Genomic DNA, 22717 nt, shown 5'->3' with positions numbered 1-22717 from the left:
CGGGTCCTGACTGTTGTTTGCGTTTACGCGCCAAACGGCAGCTCAGAGTACCCACCCTTTTTGGATTCACTCGAGGGAGTACTGGAGAGTGCTCCCCCGGGTGATTCCCTCGTTCTACTGGGGGACTTCAACGCTCATGTTGGCAGCGACAGTGAAACCTGGAGAGGTGTGATTGGGAAGAATGGCCGCCCGGATCTGAACCCGAGTGGTGTTTTGTTATTGGACTTTTGTGCTCGTCACAGATTGTCGATAACAAACACCATGTTCAAACATAAGGGTGTCCATATGTGCACTTGGCACCAGGACACCCTAGGCCGCAGTTCCATGATCGACTTTGTAGTTGTGTCATCGGATTTGCGGCCTCATGTTTTGGACACTCGGGTGAAGAGAGGGGCGGAGCTTTCTACCGATCACCACCTGGTGGTGAGTTGGCTGCGATGGTGGGGGAGGATGCCGGACAGACCTGGCAGGCCCAAACGCATTGTGAGGGTTTGCTGGGAACGCCTGGCAGAGTCTCCTGTCAGAGAGAGTTTCAATTCCCACCTCCGGAAGAACTTTGAACATGTCACGAGGGAGGTGCTGGACATTGAGTCCGAGTGGACAATGTTCCGTACCTCTATTGTCGAGGCGGCCGATTGGAGCTGTGGCCGCAAGGTAGTTGGTGCCGGTCGTGGCGGTAATCCTAGAACCCGTTGGTGGACGCCGGCGGTGAGGGATGCCGTCAGGCTGAAGAAGGAGTCCTATCGGGTTCTTTTGGCTCATGGGACTCTTGAGGCAGCAGACAGGTACCGACAGGCCAAGCGGTGTGCGGCTTCAGCGGTCGCGGAGGCAAAAACTCGGACATGGGAGGAGTTCGGGGAGGCCATGGAAAAAGACTTCCGGACGGCTTCGAAGCAATTCTGGACCACCATCCGCCGCCTCAGGAAGGGGAAGCAGTGCAGTGTCAACACCGTGTATGGTGGGGATGGTGCTCTGCTGACCTCGACGGCGGATGTTGTGGATCGGTGGAGGGAATACTTCGAAGACCTCCTCAATCCTACCAGCACGTCTTCCTATGAGGAAGCAGGGCCTGGGGAATCTGTGATGGGCTCTCCTATTTCTGGGGCTGAGGTTGCCGAGGTAGTTAAAAAGCTCCTCGGTGGCAAGGCCCCGGGGGTGGATGAGATCCGCCCGGAGTTCCTTAAGGCTCTGGATGTTGTGGGGCTGTCTTGGTTGACAAGACTCTGCAACATCGCGTGGACATCGGGGGCGGTACCTCTGGATTGGCAGACCGGGGTGGTGGTTCCTCTCTTTAAGAAGGGGAACCGGAGGGTGTGTTCCAACTATCGTGGGATCACACTCCTCAGCCTTCCCGGTAAGGTCTATTCAGGTGTACTGGAGAGGAGGCTACGCCGGATAGTCGAACCTCGGATTCAGGAGGAACAGTGTGGTTTTCGTCCTGGTCGTGGAACTGTGGACCAGCTCTATACTCTCGGCAGGGTCCTTGAGGGTGCATGGGAGTTTGCCCAACCAGTCTACATGTGTTTTGTGGACTTGGAGAAGGTATTCGACCGTGTACCCCGGGAAGTCCTGTGGGGAGTGCTCAGAGAGTATGGGGTAACGGACTGTCTTATTGTGGCAGTTCGCTCCCTGTATAATCAGTGTCAGAGTTTGGTCCGCATTGCCGGCAGTAAGTCGGACACGTTTCCAGTGAGGGTTGGACTCCGCCAAGGCTGCCCTTTGTCACCGATTCTGTTCATAACCTTTATGGACAGAATTTCTAGGCGCAGTCAGGGCGTTGAGGGGATCTGGTTTGGTGGCTGCAGGATTAGGTCACTGCTATTTGCGGATGATGTGGTCCTGATGGCTTCCTCCGGCCAAGATCTTCAGCTCTCACTGGATCGGTTCGCAGCCGAGTGTGAAGCGACTGGGATGGGAATCAGCACCTCCAAGTCTGAGTCCATGGTTCTCTCCCGGAAAAGGGTGGAGTGCCATCTCCGGGTTGGGGAAGAGATCTTGCCCCAAGTGGAGGAGTTCAAGTACCTCGGAGTCTTGTTCACGAGTGGGGGAAGAGTGGATCGTGAGATCGACAGGCGGATCGGTGCGGCGTCTTCAGTAATGCGGACGCTGTATCGATCCGTTGTGGTGAAGAAGGCGCTGAGCCGGAAGGCAAAGCTCTCGATTTACCGGTCGATCTACGTTCCCATCCTCACCTATGGTCATGAGCTTTGGGTCATGACCGAAAGGACAAGATCACGGGTACAAGCGGCCGAAATGAGTTTCCTCCGCCGAGTGGCGGGGCTCTCCCTTAGAGATAGGGTGAGAAGCTCTGTCATTCGGGGGGAGCTCAAAGTAAAGCTGCTGCTCCTCCACATCGAGAGGAGCCAGATGAGGTGGTTCGGGCATCTGGTCAGGATGCCACCCGAACGCCTCCCTAGGAAGGTGTTTCGGGCACGTCCGACCGGTAGGAGGCCACGGGGAAGACCCAGGACACGCTGGGAAGACTATCTCTCCCGGCTGGCCTGGGAACGCCTCGGGATCCCCCGGGAGGAGCTGGACGAAGTGGCTGGGGAGAGGGAAGTCTGGGCTTCCCTGCTTAAGCTGCTGCCCCCGCGACCCGACCTCGGATAAGCGGAAGAAGATGGATGGATGGATGGATGTAAATACTATGTTATTATACATGTGCCTGTTACTACTATTGCAGTGTGTACATAAAACATTTTTGGATGTCTTTTTAGAGCGCTTTATAGTCGTAATAGAGCCAATCCCACTTGTTCTTTTGTTAGCTGACTTTTGCTAATGCTTATTGACAATTTGGAATGCATAAAAAAAGAAAAACATATGTGTGCTTGTCTCACATAAGGATTGTGAATGATGGACACAATTCTAAAAAAGTGCAGTTCCCCTTTAACGCTCTAGTTGCCAGCAAGCGATTAGTGTTCTAGTTACCAGCTAGCGATTAGTGTTCTAGTTACCAGCTAGCGATTAGCATGCTATTTTCCAATTAGCTATTAGCAGCACAACTGCTAATTGAATATCTTATTATTGCACAATATCAAGGTACTTTTATGGCCAGTTTATTATTTTCATTTTTTTACAAGATATATAAGTCGGGGGACCTTGGTCTGGACAGCGTTGAATACCCCTGACATAGACGTTCAAAGTCTAGATGCCATTCCATTGACAGAAAAAAACATTTAAAGGCTCTTGCTGTAAAGCCCGACACGCACACGATGTCACTCAAAGGGCAACTCTCACCTCAGCGTGTACAAGATTTTTCCGTTGTTGCGGATGCGTAGCAGCTGGTTGGGAGTCGTTATCCAGTGAGAGTCGGCGGTCTTGGAATTCCTAAAGATGGTGTCAGGCAGCCAGATCAAGCCCACCATGTTGCTGGCAGAGAGAGAGGGAAAGAGTGCAACTTGAATGTCTGCGTTCCTCTGCCAGGAAATAAGCACTTGCCAAAACGAAGCACATCCCATTTACGAGTTGATGCGGTTTACAAAACAAGATTGCACCTGTTGAGGGTGAGAATCCGCATGTTGCTGCTGTTGTAGCGCAGACGTGTGTCCACCCAAGTCTGTGCGAAGATGATGTCGATCTGGTACTCCTGCAAGAGACCAAAAGTGGACATGATGAACGAAAGATTTACACAAAAGGTAGCATTTTTATTTTCAATCAATCAATCAATGTTTACTTATATAGCCCTAAATCACGAGTGTCTCAAAGGGCTGCACAAGCCACAACGACATTCTCGGTTCAGATCCCACATCAGGGCAAGAAAAAACTCAACCCAATGGGATGACAATGAGAAACTTTGGAGGAGACCGCAGATGTGGGGACACCCCCCACCCCCTGGGCGACCGGTGCAATGGACGTCAAGTGGATCTAGCATAATATTGTGAGAGTCCAGTCCATAGTGGATCTAACATAATATTGTGAGAGTCCAGTCCATAGTGGATGTAACATAATAGTGTGAGAGTCCAGTCCATAGTGGATCTAACATACGTGTGAGAATCCAGTCCATAGTGGATCGAACATAATAGTGTGAGAGTCCAGTCCATAGTGGATCTAGCATAATATTGTGAGAGTCCAGTCCATAGTGGATCTAGCATAATAGTGTGAGAGTCCAGTCCATAGTGGATGTAACATAATAGTGTGAGAGTCCAGTCCATAGTGGATCTAGCATAATATTGTGAGAGTCCAGTCCATAGTGGATCTAGCATAATAGTGTGAGAGTCCAGTCCATAGTGGATCTAACATAATAGTGTGAGAGTCCAGTCCATAGTGGATCTAACATAATAGTGTGAGAGTCCCGTCCATAGTGGATCTAACATAATATTGTGAGAGTCCAGTCCATAGTGGATCTAACATAATAGTGTGAGAGTCCAGTCCATAGTGGATCTAGCATAATATTGTGAGAGTCGAGTCCATAGTGGATCTAACATAATAGTGTGAGAGTCCAGTCCATAGTGGATCTAACATAATAGTGTGAGAGTCCAGTCCATAGTGGATCTAACATAATAGTGTGAGAGTCCAGTCCATCGTGGATCTAGCATAATATTGTGAGAGTCCAGTCCATAGTGGATTTAGCATAATATTGTGAGAGTCCAGTCCATAGTGGATCTAGCATAATATTGTGAGAGTCCAGTCCATAGTGGATCTAACATAATAGTGTGAGAGTCCAGTCCTTAGTGGATATAACATAATAGTGTGAGAGTCCAGTCCATAGTGGATCTAGCATAATAGTGAGAGTACAGTCTATAGTGGATCTAGCATAATAGTGAGAGTACAGTCCATAGTGGATCTAACATAATAGTGTGAGAGTCCAGTCCATAGTGGATCAAACATAATAGTGTGAGAGTCCAGTCCATAGTGGATCTAACATAATAGTGTGAGAGTCCAGTCCATAGTGGATCTAACATAATAGTGTGAGAGTCCAGTCCATAGTGGATCTAGCATAATATTGTGAGAGTCCAGTCCATAGTGGATCTAACATAATAGTGTGAGAGTCCAGTCCATAGTGGATCTAACATAATAGTGTGAGAGTCCAGTCCATAGTGGATCTAGCATAATATTGTGAGAGTCCAGTCCATAGTGGATCTAGCATAATATTGTGAGAGTCCAGTCCATAGTGGATCTAACATAATAGTGTGAGAGTCCAGTCCTTAGTGGATCTAACATAATAGTGTGAGAGTCCAGTCCATAGTGGATCTAGCATAATAGTGTGAGAGTTCAGTCTATAGTGGATCTAGCATAATAGTGAGAGTACAGTCCATAGTGGATCTAACATAATAGTGTGAGAGTCCAGTTCATAGTGGATCTAACATAATAGTGTGAGAGTCCAGTCCATAATGGATCAAACATAATAGTGTGAGAGTCCAGTCCATAGTGGATCTAACATAATAGTGTGAGAGTCCAGTCCATAGTGGATCTAGCATAATATTGTGAGAGTCCAGTCCATAGTGGTTCTAACATAATAGTGTGAGAGTCCAGTCCATAGTGGATCTAACATAATAGTGTGAGAGTCCAGTCCATAGTGGATCTAGCATAATATTGTGAGAGTCCAGTCCATAGTGGATCTAACATAATAGTGAGAGTACAGTCCATAGTGGATCTAGCATAATATTGTGAGAGTCCAGTCCATAGTGGATCTAACATAATAGTGTGAGAGTCCAGTCCTTAGTGGATCTAACATAATAATGTGAGAGTCCAGTCCATAGTGGATCTAGCATAATAGTGAGAGTACAGTCTATAGTGGATCTAGCATAATAGTGAGAGTACAATCCATAGTGGATCTAGCATAATATTGTGAGAGTCCAGTTCATAGTGGATCTAACATAATAATGTGAGAGTCCAGTCCATAGTGGATCTAACATAATAGTGTGAGAGTCCAGACCATAGTGGATCTAGCATAATAGTGAGAGTAAAGTCCATAGTGGATCCAGCATAATATTGTGAGAGTCCAGTCCATAGTGGATCTAACATAATATTGTGAGAGTCCAGTCCATAGTGGATCTAACATAATAGTGTGAGAGTCCAGTCCATAGTGGATCTAACATAATAGTGTGAGAGTCCAGTCCATAGTGGATCTAACGCATGTGTTGGTAATTTACCGTAAATTACGGACTATAAACCGCTACTTTTTACTAGGCTTTGAACCCTGCGGCTAATTTATGGATTTTTCTTTGCTGACGGCCATAATGTAAATAGATTTTTTTTTAAAACAAGCAAACACACTGAAAAGGTGTGTTATTGCTTATGCTATGGGGCCATCTTTTGGACGAGTTCACTCACTGCAGGTGCTGCATTGCCTATCAGTTTAGACTGAGCTTTGAACCGGAAGTACAATTGCCGTTCGGTCTTGGATTCTTCATTTTTTACTCCCAGCAACGTTTGTAAGTTTTGCAATATAACTAAAACTATTCATACTGACTAAACCGTCCCATGTGTGATGTCTGTAGGAGTGTTTTCATGCATATTTGTACATGCTATTGTAATGTAATGAAGCTAGCATCAATAGCCTTAGCTAATATGCTAACACGTTTATGAGTGTCTGTGTTAGTATTACTAACTTACAAGGCATTCTTTTTGTATTGTTTCAGTTCCGTAAAGTCACCAAAACGCCACTGTGGAGTTATTGAGTCTGTTTAGCTGATTGGAGAGCTAGCTTCCGCAGCTAGTGGGTCCTTGACAATGACTTCTGTTTTGTTTGATCAGCCGTTTTACTGACACCGTTTGGAAGGTTTTAAATAAACATATACACAATCTTTCTGTGTAAATATCTCATTTCGCGTTCTATATCTGTGGCTTATAATCCGGTGCGGCTAATATACGGAAAACAAATATTTTTCTTCTAAAATTCAGTAGTTGCGCATTATATACCGGTGCACTTAATAGTCCAAGAAATACAGTAGTATCTGTATTTTTTCGGTTTGGCACATAGTACCCAATTTCCCCACAGTAAATCTCTAACTCCTATTAGCGACTTATTTTCTCCATAAAAGCGAATAGCGACAAATCATGTTTTAAAGACATGAAAGCAGGAATCACTCTACAGTTAAATTCTTCAACAAATGTACCGTGAGCTCCACCGCCATTGGTGTGTAGTTAAGTTAAAGTTGAAGTACCAATGATTGTCACACACACACTAGGTGTGGTGAAATTTGTCCTCTGCATTTGACCGATCCCCTTGTTCAACCCCTGGGAGGTGAGGGGATCAGTGGGCAGCAGCGGTGCTCCGCCCGGGAATCATTTTTGGTGATTTAACCCCCAATTACAAAATAAAGCTAACACCTAAACACAGAAAAAAACGACATGTGATATTTGTACTCCAAATACAAAACTGCATGTGTACTCTATGCTCGTCTCCTTGTGCATGTTCTCCAGCTCACTCGCAAAATAGCATCTTATATTTGAGTCGATGTGAAACACAGCAATAAAAAAAATTAAAAATAAAAGAAAAATTGTCTCAACACTGTGACTCGGTCCCAATCCTGTCGTTCATGTTAATGAACCGGTAAATAGCTGGGATTCGCTCTTTTGGAGCTTTGGCAAATATGTCAACTTAACCAGGAGTGCAGAGGGGAGCAATAGTCTCAATAGAAGGGTTGTCGAAAGTGTCAATAACCTGTTCTGAAAAGGTTATTACTTAGTTACTCGTTAATTTAAAAAAAGTGATTGAATTACGAACGTAAATACTTTTGAATTGATGTAATTAATGCGTTATTCAAAAATAAAAAAACTTCAAATATCAGGCATGTTATGTTTCATGAGAGCAGAGTGTGTGTGCGCCTTTAAAAGGTGGTGCCTGTTGCCAAGTGACGTTTGACATCAGTAATGAAGCTTTTTAGCTAAGCTGCGTTTGTTAGCTTTGCCGAATCGTTCCACTGTATTGTGTTACCTCGACTTAATAAAGAGATTGACCGTGCTTCCATGGCGGTCATATCTTCTTGTCCACAACCTGAGTATTGTTTGGATTGCAAGCTGGTCATGGCAACCATTGATTTGTTGTTCATTATTCCCACATAGTAGTAGTGTGTGAATGTTTGTTGTGTGATGTTGCCTCCTTTTATTTGATATTGTTGGGATATATTAAGTTGGGATATAATTAAGATAATGAAAGATGAAGTGATTAAGACATGTTTGGTACACATATGCTTAGAATAGGCCATGCAACTAATCAAGTTCTGAGTTTCAGTTGAAACTGGGTCCAAGTTCATGTCTACGCACATTCACTCTTATCGCCCACATTCTTGCCACTGTTGACGTGGCTTCTTTGCCGAGGTCTGAAGGACAACATCCGATATGAAATCGGAGTCCAGGAAGGAGAGGGCAGAGGAAGATTCAATGCCTGGAAGCAGACACCTCGTTGCATATTCATACATTGTGATTAGAGATGTCCGATAATATCGGCTTGTCGATTTCAGTGCTCCTCCCAAAAATCTCCCGGGGCAACCATTCTCCCGATTTCCACTCGGACAACATTATTGGGGGCGTGCCTTAAAGGCACTGCCTTTAGCGTCCTCTACAACCTGTCGTCACGTCCGCTTTTCCTCCATACAAACAGCGTGCCGGCCCAGTCACATAATATATGCGGCTTTCACACACATAAGTGAATGCCAAGTATACTTGATCAACAATCATACAGGTCACACTGAGGGTGGCCGTATAAACAACTTTAACACTGTTACAAATATGCGCCACACTGTGAACCCACACCAAACAACAATGACAAACACATTTCGGGAGAACATCCGCACCGTAACACAACATAAACACAACAGAACAAATACCCAGAACCCCTTGCAGCCCTAACTCTTCCGGGACGCTACAATATACACTCCCCGCTACCACCAAACCCCGCCCACCTCAACCCCGCGACCCCCCATCTCCCGAATTTGGAGGTCTCAAGGTTGGCAAGTATGCTCTAGTATACTCTGGATTGAAGCTGTGTGCCTTCATTGTTTTTGTAGCTGTTGTTTTGAGGAATGTTTAAAAAAATAAAAAAAATAATGCACTTTGTGAAAGTCAAAGTATAGTATTTCCCATAGTTGTAGTGGGTATTAGGATTATCTCAGGGAGAGCATGTCCCAAATTCCAAGCTGCTGTTTTAAGGCATGTTAAAAAAAAAATAATGCACTTTGTGACTTCAATAATAAATATGACAGTGCCATGTTGGCATTTTTTTCCATAACTGGAGTTGAAGTTGTTCTCTTATTTTGGAAAACCTTGTAAATTGACACTAAATTGGCCCTAGTGTGTGAATGTGAGTGTGAATGTTGTCTGTCTATCTGTGTTGGCCCTGCGATGAGGTGGCGACTTGTCCAGGGTGTACCCTGCCTTCCGCCCGCTTGTAGCTGAGATAGGCTCCAGCGCCCCCCGCGACCCCGAAGGGAATAAGCGGTAGAAAATTAATGGATGAATGTTTTTGATTGATTGATTGAAACTTGTATTAGTAGATTGCACAGTATAGTACATATTCCGTACAATTAAACACTAAATGGTAACGCCCGAATACGTTTTTCAACTTGTTTAAGTCGGGGTCCACGTTAATCAATTCATGGTAAAGTTACATTGGGGCATCACAACAAAATTAGGCATAATAATGTGTTAATTCCATGACTGTATATATCGGTATCCGGTTGATATCGGAAACTGTAATTAAGATTTGGACAATATCGGAATATCGGACACCGGCAAAAAAGCCATTATCGGACATCTCTAATTGTGGTATATATTGTAAGAGCGCGAGGGGAAGGGCGTGTCCGGACCGCCTTGTGTAAGTCGTCGTGTTGAATGCTACTAAGGACAGATAGTGCTCAGACAAATTGTATTAGAATTATATCCAATAGGGAATAAGTACTTATATTTTAAGTTTATGCATTGTGTCCTCTTTAAACATCTTCTGGCTCCAGATTAAACGAATGCGTCGACAATATCAAGTTCATTTTAGTGTGGTGCTGGTTCTTGCTTTTATTGGTCAAGCGATATTCCTGCATTGAATTTGCTGGCCTTCTGACGCTGTCTTGTTAACATAAAACCACATCAAAAGTAGCGTGCCACCTTACACCAAGCGTGTCTCTAACCGTCTTGTAAGGTACTTAAAAATAATCAAATGACTCGTTAATAGTAAAATTAACGATTATTGCGAACATTGTTGATAACACGCAAAAATGACATCAATACCTGCTTTTTTTTCAGTATCGCTTGTGAAAATACCACTTTTTTCACAGCGAGCTTTATCGATTGTTGACGTGTGAGCAGTCAGCGCCGAAGAAGAAGCCTGCTGTCTCAAAAAAATATTTGTTTCAGCTTGACATAAATGCTCACTTAGTCCTTCCGTTTCTCCGATATGCATCGTAACTTGCGTCGTAGGCTTCACTACACACCTCGCACACACCTGCTTCGCCAGAGAAAGACACAGCAGAAGAGGTCCGTGTGGCCACGTTATGGAGGTGCGCATTAAAAGTGAAAGGAGAGAATGGAGAGACGGAGTGGAGTGTGTGTTTGGAGCAGCTGAGTCTCATCTGAGAAGCTGCGACCGCCCCAGCAAACACTGAAGGTCACAGCTTGATGGACCACGTTGTCCGTAAATAGCAGCACGACATGCTACGGCCCTCAAATTGGACAAACACAATGCCCTGGCCGTGTCAAGAAATTCTGTCCGTGAAAATAATGAGAAAAGAAGCGATGACACGGGGGGCGACTACACCAGGCACGTTACACATGCACCCCCCAGTGCTTTTGCAAGGCTGGGGAGCTGCTTTAGTGTTTGCCAACCAGCAAAACCACATTGCAACTCGTATTCTTCTCTCCAGCAACCCTGGTCTGCCAATCCACAGGTGTGTAATGTTGAAGAGGTGTGGCAACCAAGTAGGGATGTATCAATAAACCATATTTATGATGACCACGTTAAAACTCCAGACGGGTTAGAGTTAACGTCTTAAATGAAAATGATGGAACAACTGTGATTGGTACAGTAACCTACTTAGTGGCTTTGTGGTTAGAGTGTTCGCCCTGAGATCGGTAGGTCGTGAGTCATACCAAAGACTATAAAAATGGGACTCATTACCTCCCTGCTTGGCACTCAGCATCAAGGGTTGGAATTGGGGGTTAAATCACCAAATGATTCCTGGGCGCGGCCACCGCTTCTGCTCACTGCTCCTCCCTGGGTCAAATGCAGAGGATAATTTCACTGCACCTCGTCTGTGTGTGACAATCAATGGCAGTTTAACTTTAACTGTACTTCGGTTGACTAATGGACTGACTGGCACCAGCTTGCTAGCCTAAATGCTAACATGAAAACAAGAAACATAAAGGTCTTTCCCCATTAATAAAGGACGTACCCCAATCTAAACTTTAAAACACATTACTGTGTGAGCAACTAAGATATCAAATTGTGCACATTGAATACGAGATCAGGGTGTTTTTACGGTGCATTCAAGGACTGTTGAACGGAGTAGGACAACGCCAGTCAAAGATAATAAATAATATATTTTAATTGTTATGCACTTCTCATTTAGATACATCTTAAAGTGGTACAGTACATACCCAAACTTAAAACAATAAAAGCGTAGCCATTAAAACAAATAAAATACTAATCAGTGAAGCATAATAAACACATAATATGCAAAATAGTGGGTCCATTTATTTTAGTAATTTGAAAAAATGTATCTTGGTCAAAAGATTTCAGTGTGTATATGGGTATTTTTTGAGCACATTGAACAATATACGATAACCGTGATAATTGTGCTTATTATAACCATAATGCATACTTGCCAACCTTGAGACCTCCGATTTCGGGAGGTGGGGGGGCGGGGCGGGGGTGTGGTTAAGAGGGGAGGAGTATATTTACAGCTCGAATTCACCAAGTCAAGTATTTCATATATATATATATATATATAAATTTATATACATATATATACAGTGTATATATATATATATATATATATATATATAAATATATATATATATATATACAATAAATACTTGACTTTCAGTGAAATCTAGCTATAAATATATATTTATTTTATTTTATATATATATATATATATATATATATATATATATATATATATATATATATATATATATATATATATATATATATATATATATATATATATATATAAAATAAATACTTGAATTTCAGTGTTCATTTATTTACACATATACAAACACACACAACACTCATCTACTCATTGTTGAGTTAAGGGTTGAATTGTCCATCCTTGTTCTATTCTCTGTCACTATTTTTCTAACCATGCTGAACACCCTCTCTGATGATGCATTGCTGTGTGGCACGCACAAAAGTGCTTTCATCAAATGCACTAGATGGCAGTATTGTCCTGTTTAAGAGTGTCACAACATTGCTATTTACGGCAGACGAACTGCTTTACGGTAGACGAAAACGTGACTGCTGTTGTTGTGTGTTGTTGCCGCGCTGGGAGGACGTTAATGAAACTGCCTAACAATAAACCCACATAAGAAACCAAGAACTCGCCCTCCATCATTCTACAGTTATAACGTGATTGGGCAGGTACGCTGTTTATATTGTGGGAAAGCGGACTCAGGTCCGCATGGACCTGAGTCCGCCTGAATTTCGGGAGAAAATTTGTCCCGGGAGGTTTTCGGGAGAGGCGCTGCATTTCGGGAGTCTCCCGGAAAATCCGGGAGGGTTGGCAAGTATGCCATAATGTGAAATTTTAATATCTGGACATCCTTACAGTACAACCAAGGCGAGCCCACATTATCCAAATCCTTCAGGATTACACAATGGACAAAACATAATACACAACTCAAATTTTATTTTTTTGTGATCGAGTGTTTGGAGCTCATGCTTGTTTTGTGAGAAAAAAACATTCTTGAAGTTTGGTTCTTTTATGAATTTATTATGGATCTACTGAAAATGTGACCAAATCTGCTGGGTCAAGAGTATACATACAGCAACATACATTATCAATTTTGGTGATGTACAAAAGTTACAATCAAATCAAATTAGCTTCATGGCATGGCCTCTTAACTTCATGTGAGTGATTATGATTGATGACACCTGTTGACTTCTCTGAGATCATTTAAATAGGGCTCATGTGATACAGTCATTAGACTCGGTTACAAACGCGACAATGGTAAAGTCAATGGAACTCAGCGCAGATCTGAAAAAACGAATCATTGACTTGAAGAAGTCAGGAAAGTCACTTGGAGCCATTTCAAAGCAGCTTAAGGTCCCAAGAGCAACTGTGCAGACAATTGTTCGTAAGTATAAAGTGCATGGCACAGTTTTGTCACTGCCACGATCAGGAAGAAAACGCAAGCTATCACCTGCTGCTGAGAGAAAATTGGCAGGATGATTAAGAGTCAACAGAGAACCACCAAAAAGCAGGTGTGCAATGAATTTGAAGCTGCTGGAACACAGGTTTCAGTGTCCACAGTCAAGCGTGTTTTGCATCGCCATGGACTGAGAGGCTACCATGCAAGAAGGAAGCTCTTGCTCCAGAAGCGACACCTTAAGGCTCGTCTAAAGTTTGCTGCTAATCACATGGACAAAGATAAGACCTCTGGAGGAAAGTTTTGTGGTCAGATGAAACAAAAATTTAGCTGTTTGGCCACAATAATAATAATAATAATGGATTAGATTTTATATCGCACTTTTCTATTATTAGATACTCATAATACCCAGCAATATGTTTGGAGGAGAAAAGGTGAGGCCTTTAGTCCCAGGAACACCATTCCTACCGTCAAGCATGGTGGTGGTAGTATTATGCTCTGGGCCTGTTTTGCTGCCAATGGAACTGTTGCTTTACAGAGAGTAAATTGGACAATGAAAAAGGAGGATTACCTCCAAATTCTTCAGGACAACCTAAAATCATCAGCCCGGAGGTTGGGTCTTGGGCGCAGTTGGGTGTTCCAACAGGACAATGACCCCAAACACATGTCAACAGTGGTAAAGGAATGGCTAAATTAAGCTAGAATTAAGGTTTTAGAATGGCCTTCCCAAAGTCCTGACTTAAACGTGTGGACAAGGCTGAAGAAACAAGTCCATGTCAGAAAAACAACAAATTTAGCTGAACTGCACCAATTTTGTCAAGAGAAGTGGTCAAACCTTTAACCAGAAGCTTGTGGATGGCTACCAAAAGCGCCTTATTGCAGTGAAACTTGCCAAGGGACATGTAACCAAATATTAACATTGCTGTGTGTATACTTTTGACCCAGCAGATTTGCTCACATTTTCAGTAGACCTATAATACATTCAGAAAAGAACTAAACTTCATGACAACAAATATGTGCTCCAATCACTCTATCACAAACAAATAAGAGTTGTACAAATTATTGGAAACTATGTTCTTTACTAGTGTATGTAAACTTCTGACCACGACTGTTTACACACACACACACACACACACACACACACACACACACACACACACACACACACACACACACACACACACACACACACACACACACACACACACACACATTTATACTTGCAAGTGTGTGTATATATATATATATATATATATGTATGTATATCTGTATATATATATATATATATGTATATATATATATATATATACACATATATACATACACACACATACATATACATATATATACATATATACATACACACACACATATATATATATATACATACATATATATACACACATATATATATACATACATATATATACACATACATATATATACATATTTATACACACTTATATATATGTATACATATATATATACACACATATATATATATATATATATATATATATATATATATATATATATATATATATATATATATATATATATATATATATACATATATATATATATATATATATATATATATATATATATATATATCCATCCATCCATCCATCCATCCATATATACACACACACACAAACCCCGTTTCCATATGAGTTGGGAAATTGTGTTAGATGTAAATATAAACGGAATACAATGGTTTGCAAATCATTTTCAACCCATATTCAGTTGAATAAGACAACATATTTGATGTTCAAGCTGATAAACATTTTTTTTGTGCAAATAATCATTAACTTTAGAATTTGATGCCAGCAACACGTGACAAAGAAGTTGGGAAAGGTGGCAATAAATACTGATAAAGTTGAGGAATGCTCATCAAACACTTATTTGGAACATCCCACAGGTGAACAGGCAAATTGGGAACAGGTGGGTGCCATGATTGGGTATAAAAGTAGATTCCATGAAATGCTCAGTCATTCACAAACAAGGATGGGGCGAGGGTCACCACTTTGTCAACAAATGCGTGAGCAAATTGTTGAACACTTTAAGAAAAACCTTTGTCAACCAGCTATTGCAAGGAATTTAGGGATTTCACCATCTACGGTCCATAATATCAAAGGGTTCAGAGAATCTGGATAAATCACTGCACGTAAGCAGCTAAGCCCGTGACCTTCGATCCCTCAGGCTGTACTGCATCAACAAGCGACATCAGTGTGTAAAGGATATCACCACATGGGGTCAGGAACACTTCAGAAACCCACTGTCAGTAACTACAGTTGGTCGCTACATCTGTAAGTGCAAGTTAAAACTCTCCTATGCAAGGCGAAAACCGTTTATCAACAACAACCAGAAACGGCGTCGGCTTCGCTGGGCCTGAGCTCATCTAAGATGGACTGATACAAAGTGGAAAAGTGTTCTGTGGTCTGACGAGTCCACATTTCAAATTGTTTTTGGAAACTGTGGACGTCGTGTCCTCCGGACCAAAGAGGAAAAGAACCATTCGGATTGTTATAGGCGCAAAGTTGAAAAGCCAGCACCTGTGATGGTATGGTGGTGTATTAGTGCACAAGACATGGGTAACTTACACATCTGTGAAGGCAACATTAATGCTGAAAGGTACATACAGGTTTTGGAGCAACATATGTTGCCATCCAAGCAACGTTACCATGGACTCCCCTGCTTATTTCAGCAAGACAATGCCACGCCACGTGTTACATCAACGTGGCTTCATAGTAAAAGAGTGCAGGTACTAGACTGGCCTGCCTGTAGTCCAGACCTGTCTCCCATTGAAAATGTGTGGCGCATTATGAAGCCTAAAATACCACAACGGAGACCCCCGGACTGTTGAACAACTTAAGCTGTACATCAAGCAAGAATGGGAAATAATTCCACCTGAGAAACTTAAAAAATGTGTCTCTTCAGTTCCCAAACGTTTACTGAGTGTTGTTAAAAGGAAAGGCCATGTAACACAGTGGTGAACATGCCCTTTCCCAACTACTTTGGCACGTGTTGCAGCCATGAAATTCTAAGTTAATTATTATTTGCCAAAAAAAAATAAAGTTTATGAGTTTGAACATCAAATATCTTGTCTTTGTAGTGCATTCAATTGAATATGGGTTGAAAAGGTTTTGCAAATTATTGTATTCCGTTTATATTTACATCTAACACAATTTCCCAACTCATCTGGAAACAGGGTTTGTACATCAACTATATGATTTGAATGTGATATGACATAGCCATCCCTATGCTTCAGTGCATTTTCCTAACGGGACTTGCCTTTCGTTCATTTTTGTTTCAAGCATTACATACCTTTTTACCTGCACACTGTCTCCCGCTGTGCTCTGCATATTGGGATCACGACAAACCATCCTCAACGCGTTCCGACTTCTACAAAGCAATTAACTACCTGCTGCCACCTACTGGAGTACTACATGGTTACCCTGCCAAGCTTTATACGGCACACACACTAGACAACGGCACATGATTTGCAGATTATAATTATTGATTTGCAAAAAATGTTTTTTGGACCAATTCGGTAAAGTTGCATAATTCCCCACGGCACACCAGACAATATCTCACGGCACAGTGGTTGAAAAACACTGCTAGCTAACGTCTTGGAATTGATACCGCATGCAAAATTGACCATATAATACTTGCAAGTGAAACTCGGAAATGTAAGAATACAAAATATAACAACTGGACAGCACAGTTGTCATTTTCAGCTCACTGTTAAGTAGAAGAAATATATAAATTATTACACAGTTGCCATTTATCAACACAGCAAAGTAGAGACTACTGGTACTGTTAAGTATTGGTATGACATTCCAGGTACAAAAGTGAAAAAGTACCCATGTTAATTTTTATGATCTGTACTTCAAGTGGTACCTCTATCAATGTGAACAAGATTAACCTTGTTAAGGCTGTTTGGGTTTCATCTCCTGCGGTTTTGACCCACATAACGATATTCCCTCAAGGTGGCACACACTTCCTGACCTTCACACCATCATTGCATGTCTCACCGATGCCCATAATCCTAAAACAGTCATAAAATGACCCCACCATACCGCCACTGTCGACCTATTGCACTCAACAACCACAAAGGGGATTTTCTTCATCCACGTGGCAGCACGGTGGGACAGGGGGTAGTGCATGTGCCTCACAATACCAAGGCCCTGAGTAGTTCTGAGTTCAATTCTGGGCTCGGAATCTTTCTGTGTGGAGTTTGCATGACTGCGTGGGTTCCCTCCGGGTACTCTGGCTTCCTCCCACCTCCAAAGACATGCACCTGGGGATAGGTTGATTGGCAACACTAAATGGTCCCTAGTGTGTGAATGTGAGTGTGAATGTTGCCTGTCTATCTGTGTTGGCCCTGTGATGAGGTGGTGACTTGTCCAGGGTGTACCCCGCCTTCCGCCCGAATGCAGCTGAGATAGGCTCCAGCACCCCCCGCGACGCCGAAAGGTTCAAGCGGTAGAAAATGCATGGATGGACGGAACTATAGTCAGGGAAAACCCCAATAAGGCGAGGTATTGCAGCAAGTGAATTATTCATAAGACTTAAGCAAAACAATCAAGCCCAGCGCTTGGCCTTATCTGACTGAAATTAGCAAGGGAAGCTGGCAAAATCCCCCCGAGGATGCAAAGGAGAAAAAGGAAAGGTGAAGAAAACTACGGCGTTCAAGGGAGTCCATTACTCATGGCTGGAAGACAATGAAGCAAAGAGCGATGACAAAAAGTGACTCTTGTTGTGTATTCTCTGCTGGGAAATTAAATAGAAAACAGCAAGTTTATTATCTGGGACATGAATATTTGATTTTAAGCCTTAAAATATTCAGAATGTGAGCAACTATTTTCCCTTCTGTGCCTGACAAATGCTTGCACAGCTTGAAAAATGTCACAGGAGTTACAAAAAAACACCTCAAAATCTAATCCAATAAAAAAAAACGCAGAACGAAAGAAATTAAATGGCAAGAAGGGTACTTAGCACTCCAGAAGTAACACTATTTTACTGTCGCACCAAAACCACAGGAAGTTGTGGCAAAGTGTTCTCTTTAAAGGGGAACTGCACTTTTAATGGAATTTTGCCTATCGTACCCAATCATGAGAGACAAGGACAGATGTATTTTTAATAGTTTTTCATTCTAAAGATAAAAAAAAAAAATGCTTGTAAGATGCCACTAATCTTCAAAAACCTCCATTAACATTGTATATACACGGTGTAAGCAGAGCGTATTTTCCAGACTATAGAGTGCACCGGTATATAAGCCACACCCCCAACATTTGACCGAAAAATAATTTAAAAAGTTCCAGATATATGTACGTTGTGAAATTAGTTAATTACAGATAAATATTTTGCAAATGTTAAGTTAAGTTAAGTTACCTTAATTGTTTCCAAACGGTGTCGATCAAACAAAACAGAAGTCATCGTCATGGACCCACTAGCTGCGGAAGCTAGCTCTCCAATCAGCTAAACAGACTCAATAACTCCACTGTGACATTTTGGGGAATTTACGAAGCTGAAACAATAAAAACACATTGCCATTGTAAGTTAACAATACTCACAGACACTGGTAAACCTGTTAGCATATTTGCTAATGCGAATATGCACGGACAAACATGCATGAAAACACTCCTACAGACATCGCACATGGGACGGTTTAGTAAGTAAGAATTGTTTTAGTTATATTGTAAAACTTGCAAACATTGCTTAGAGAGATGAATGAAGAGAATAGGAGTAGAAACGCTATGGACGATTAGAAGACGGAAAGGCACTTAATACAGCAGGAATTCGCATTCACCAAGCAGCACCTGCAGTGAGCAAACTTGTCCAAAAGATGGCACCATAGCACAAAAAATAACAACATTTAAGTGTTTAGTGAAAACTATTTGCAACATGGCCATCAGCGAAGAAAAATCCATAAATGAGCCGCACCGTTTTATAAGCCGCAGGGTTGAAAGCGTAGAGTAACATATTTTGTTAATTTTGCCGGACCTTCTTTCCTGTGCGCATTTATTTCACTCCTTATAGTAACAGACTTCCTTATTTCCGCCAACAAATTTGTGTTTGTTTATCTTTTGGACAACCTTATCTTTTTAAGCTGAATATACCGAGAGTGAAGTACTGGAATATACGGAGGAGGAAATACAGGTTATAAAATCTGAGCATGTACCTTAGAGAGGCGGGAGCTGAGAGAGTCAAGATAGTCGTGACTTGGTGGCGTAAATGTGAAGCTTGCTAAGCTACAGTATGCTAACAGAAATTTGCTTCGGCTGCACTACATTAGACGCGGCATTCAATGATTTTTATCAATGAAAGCTTCTTGAATCTGGCGAGGAAGACACTGCTCAAAGAAACTGCATCACAACGAAAGACAAACTGTTTGCGCTCACAAACCCTGCAGTGGTAGAATCTTTTTACCACCTATCCAAAATCAACTGGAAAAAAACATCCTTGGCCAGCTGGAATAAACACACAACTGTCTATCGAGTAAGTCACTATAATATTGATTACGATAAACACAGCATGTCACGCTTGTTAGTATAACTGCAGGCACTATTGAGCTAGGGGTGTACAAACAATGTAGGCTAATACTTTACAGCGGCGGTCACCAACATTTTTGAGCCCAAGATCCCTGGTCTCAGCCAAAACCAAAGCAAGATCTACCCTGCGTCACCTATTTGTTATATGTGTGTGCATAATATTATATATATAAATATATATATACACACACACACGTTAGGTCAAGAAAAAACACAGGTTTCCCTGTAGGGAAACCTGCGACACAGGCTTGTAGGGATGATATAGCCCTGGGGTAGGGAATCTATGGCTCTAGAGCCAGATGTGGCTCTTTTGATGACTACATCTGGCTCTCAGATAAATCCTAGCTGACATTGCTTAACACGATAAGTAATGAATAATTCCGCTGGTAATCACAGTGTTAAAAATAACAAGACTACAAAGCCATCAGCAAAACCATGCAGCACCAGAAGTCGCATAAATGGTAAGAAGTTGTCAGGCTTGTCCCTGACAGTTTGACTGTGTTTTAGTTTTTTCTCTGCGTTTGTCTTAGTTTTCTGTCCAGCACTTTTATTTTGTCTTTATTTCCTACTTGTCTCCCTGAGTGCTGTGTCCCCTCAGCTGTGTCTGATTGGCACCTGGCCACACCTGGTGTCAATCAGCCAGCTGCTATTTAAACCTGCCTTCCCCTCCAGTCAGTGCTGGATCATTGTCATTTCTACTTGTCGTTGTCAGTGTAGCTGGATGCGGTAGCGGTAAGCTATATTCTGTAGCTGTTTGTAGTCTGCTGTCTTTTTGTTCCTCGTCTTCCAGTTCTTGTTTCCCTGGCATCCTGTTTCCTGTTCCTAGTTCCTGGTTTGTGTTTTTTCCTTTATTTTATAAACATGAAATCATGTTTTCCCGTATAACGCCTTCCGCCTTCTCTGCATCTTGGGGTTCGTGTCCTACAAACTCTGACATAATGATCCAGCCTAGTACGAACCTCGCGGAGATTTCCTTGGCGGAGAGACTTAACAAAGCTTTATCGTTGATGGCCGAATCAAAAAAAAGCTTTGCCTCTTTTTGTGATCCCTCCCACCCATCCCTGTCCTGTGTTGGTTTCTCGTGGGACGTCTTGGATCCGTCCCTTGAGGGGGGGGGCTATGAGTAGCTGTGCAGCTGGGGAGGCACAGCTACTCCTCACCCCAGTGGGTCTGCAACAGACGGCGCCATCCTCTCCGGTGGGCCAGCAGCAGAGGGCGCCACCATCCTCCTCTCCGGTGGGCCAGCAGCAGAGGGCGCCACCATCCTCCTGTCCGGTGGGCCAGCAGCAGACGGCGCCACCATCCTCCTCTCCGGTGGGCCAGCAGCAGAGGGCGCCACCATCCTCCTCTCCGGTGGGCCAGCAGCAGAGGGCGCCACCATCCTCCTCTCCGGTGGGCCAGCAGCAGAGGGCGCCACCATCCTCCTCTCCGGTGGGCCAGCAGCAGAGGGCGCCACCATCCTCCTCTCCGGTGGGCCAGCAGCAGAGGGCGCCACCATCCTCCTCTCCGGTGGGCCAGCAGCAGAGGGCGCCACCATCCTCCTCTCCGGTGGGCCAGCAGCAGAGGGCGCCACCATTCTCCTCTCCGGTGGGCCAGCAGCAAAGGGCGCCACCATCCTCTTCTCCGGTGGGCCAGCAGCAGAGGGCGCCACCATCCTCTTCTCCGGTGGGCCAACAGACGCCACCACCATCCTCTCCGGTGGGCCAGCAGAGGGCGCCACCACCATCCTCTCCGGTGGGCCAGCAGAGGGCGCCACCACCATCCTCTCCGGTGGGCCAGCAGAGGGCGCCACCACCATCCTCCCCGGTGGGCCAGCAGAGGGCGCCACCACCATCCTCCCCGGTGGGCCAGCAGAGGGCGCCACCACCATCCTCCCCGGTGGGCCAGCAGAGGGCGCCACCACCATCCTCCCCGGTGGGCCAGCAGAGGGCGCCACCACCATCCTCCCCGGTGGGCCAGCAGAGGGCGCCACCACCATCTTCTCCGGTGGGTTCTCCCACACCGGCGGACGAGCCGCCTCGCCAATTGCGGCGGCGTTCAACTCGCCGTCGCCACCTAACTCTTCCCCGCTGGTTGCGGGGACACTTAGCCTGGTGGCCCACCTCCTTGTCCTCCCTCCACCCTCCCGTGACTTTGGACTTTTCTGGTATCCGTTATAGGAAGGGGGGCTACTGTCAGGCTTGTCCCTGACAGTTTGACTGTGTTTTAGTTTTTTCTCTACGTTTGTCTTAGTTTTCTGTCCAGCACTTTTATTTTGTCTTTATTTCCTACTTGTCTCCCTGAGTGCTGTGTCCCCTCAGCTGTGGCTGATTGGCACCTGGCCACACCTGGTGTCAATCAGCCAGCTGCTATTTAAACCTGCCTTCCCCTCCAGTCAGTGCTGGATCATTGTCATTTCTACTTGTCGTTGTCAGTGTAGCTGGATGCGGTAGCGGTAAGCTATATTCTGTAGCTGTTTGTAGTCTGCTGTCTTTTTGTTCCTCGTCTTCCAGTTCTTGTTTCCCTGGCATCCTGTTTCCTGTTCCTAGTTCGTGTTTTTTCCTTTATTTTATAAACATGAAATCATGTTTTCCCGTATAACGCCTTCTCTGCATCTTGGGGTTCGTGTCCTACAAACTCTGACAGAAGTATTTGATTTATTATTGGTTACCTTCAGAATAACTGTTATTACAAAGAAAAAGAGACTTATTATACCGTATTTTTTGGAGTTTAAGTCGCTCCGGAGTATAAGTTGCACCGGCCGAAAATGCATAATAAAGAAGGAAAAAAACATATGTAAGTCGCACTGGAGTATAAGTCGCATTTTTTGGGGAAATGTATTTGATAAAACCCAACAGCAAGAATAGACATTTGAAAGGCAATTTAAAATAAATAAAGAATAGTGAACAACAGGCTGAATAAGTGTACGTTATATG

The 22717-nt window shown here is 43.4% G+C and overlaps 1 protein-coding gene across 3 annotated transcripts in view; it reads right to left on the bottom strand.

Annotated features, from left to right (window-relative positions):
* LOC133622352 (gamma-aminobutyric acid receptor subunit gamma-3-like) overlaps positions 1-22717 on the bottom strand; it is a 257275-nt gene that overhangs the window by 90547 nt on the left and 144011 nt on the right. For all 3 annotated transcript variants that reach the window (XM_061984991.1, XM_061984992.2, XM_061984990.1), the window contains exons 4-5: positions 3495-3586; positions 3238-3369 (exon numbers count right to left, since the gene is read on the bottom strand). In XM_061984991.1, coding sequence (XP_061840975.1) covers positions 3238-3369; positions 3495-3586 — 224 coding nt within the window. The remainder of the gene's footprint in view (positions 1-3237; positions 3370-3494; positions 3587-22717) is intronic.

This window comes from Nerophis lumbriciformis, linkage group LG23, assembly GCF_033978685.3.
Source record: "Nerophis lumbriciformis linkage group LG23, RoL_Nlum_v2.1, whole genome shotgun sequence".
NCBI classification, from domain to species: Eukaryota; Metazoa; Chordata; class Actinopteri; order Syngnathiformes; family Syngnathidae; genus Nerophis; species Nerophis lumbriciformis.
This window is presented reverse-complemented; position numbering and strand designations above follow the sequence as displayed.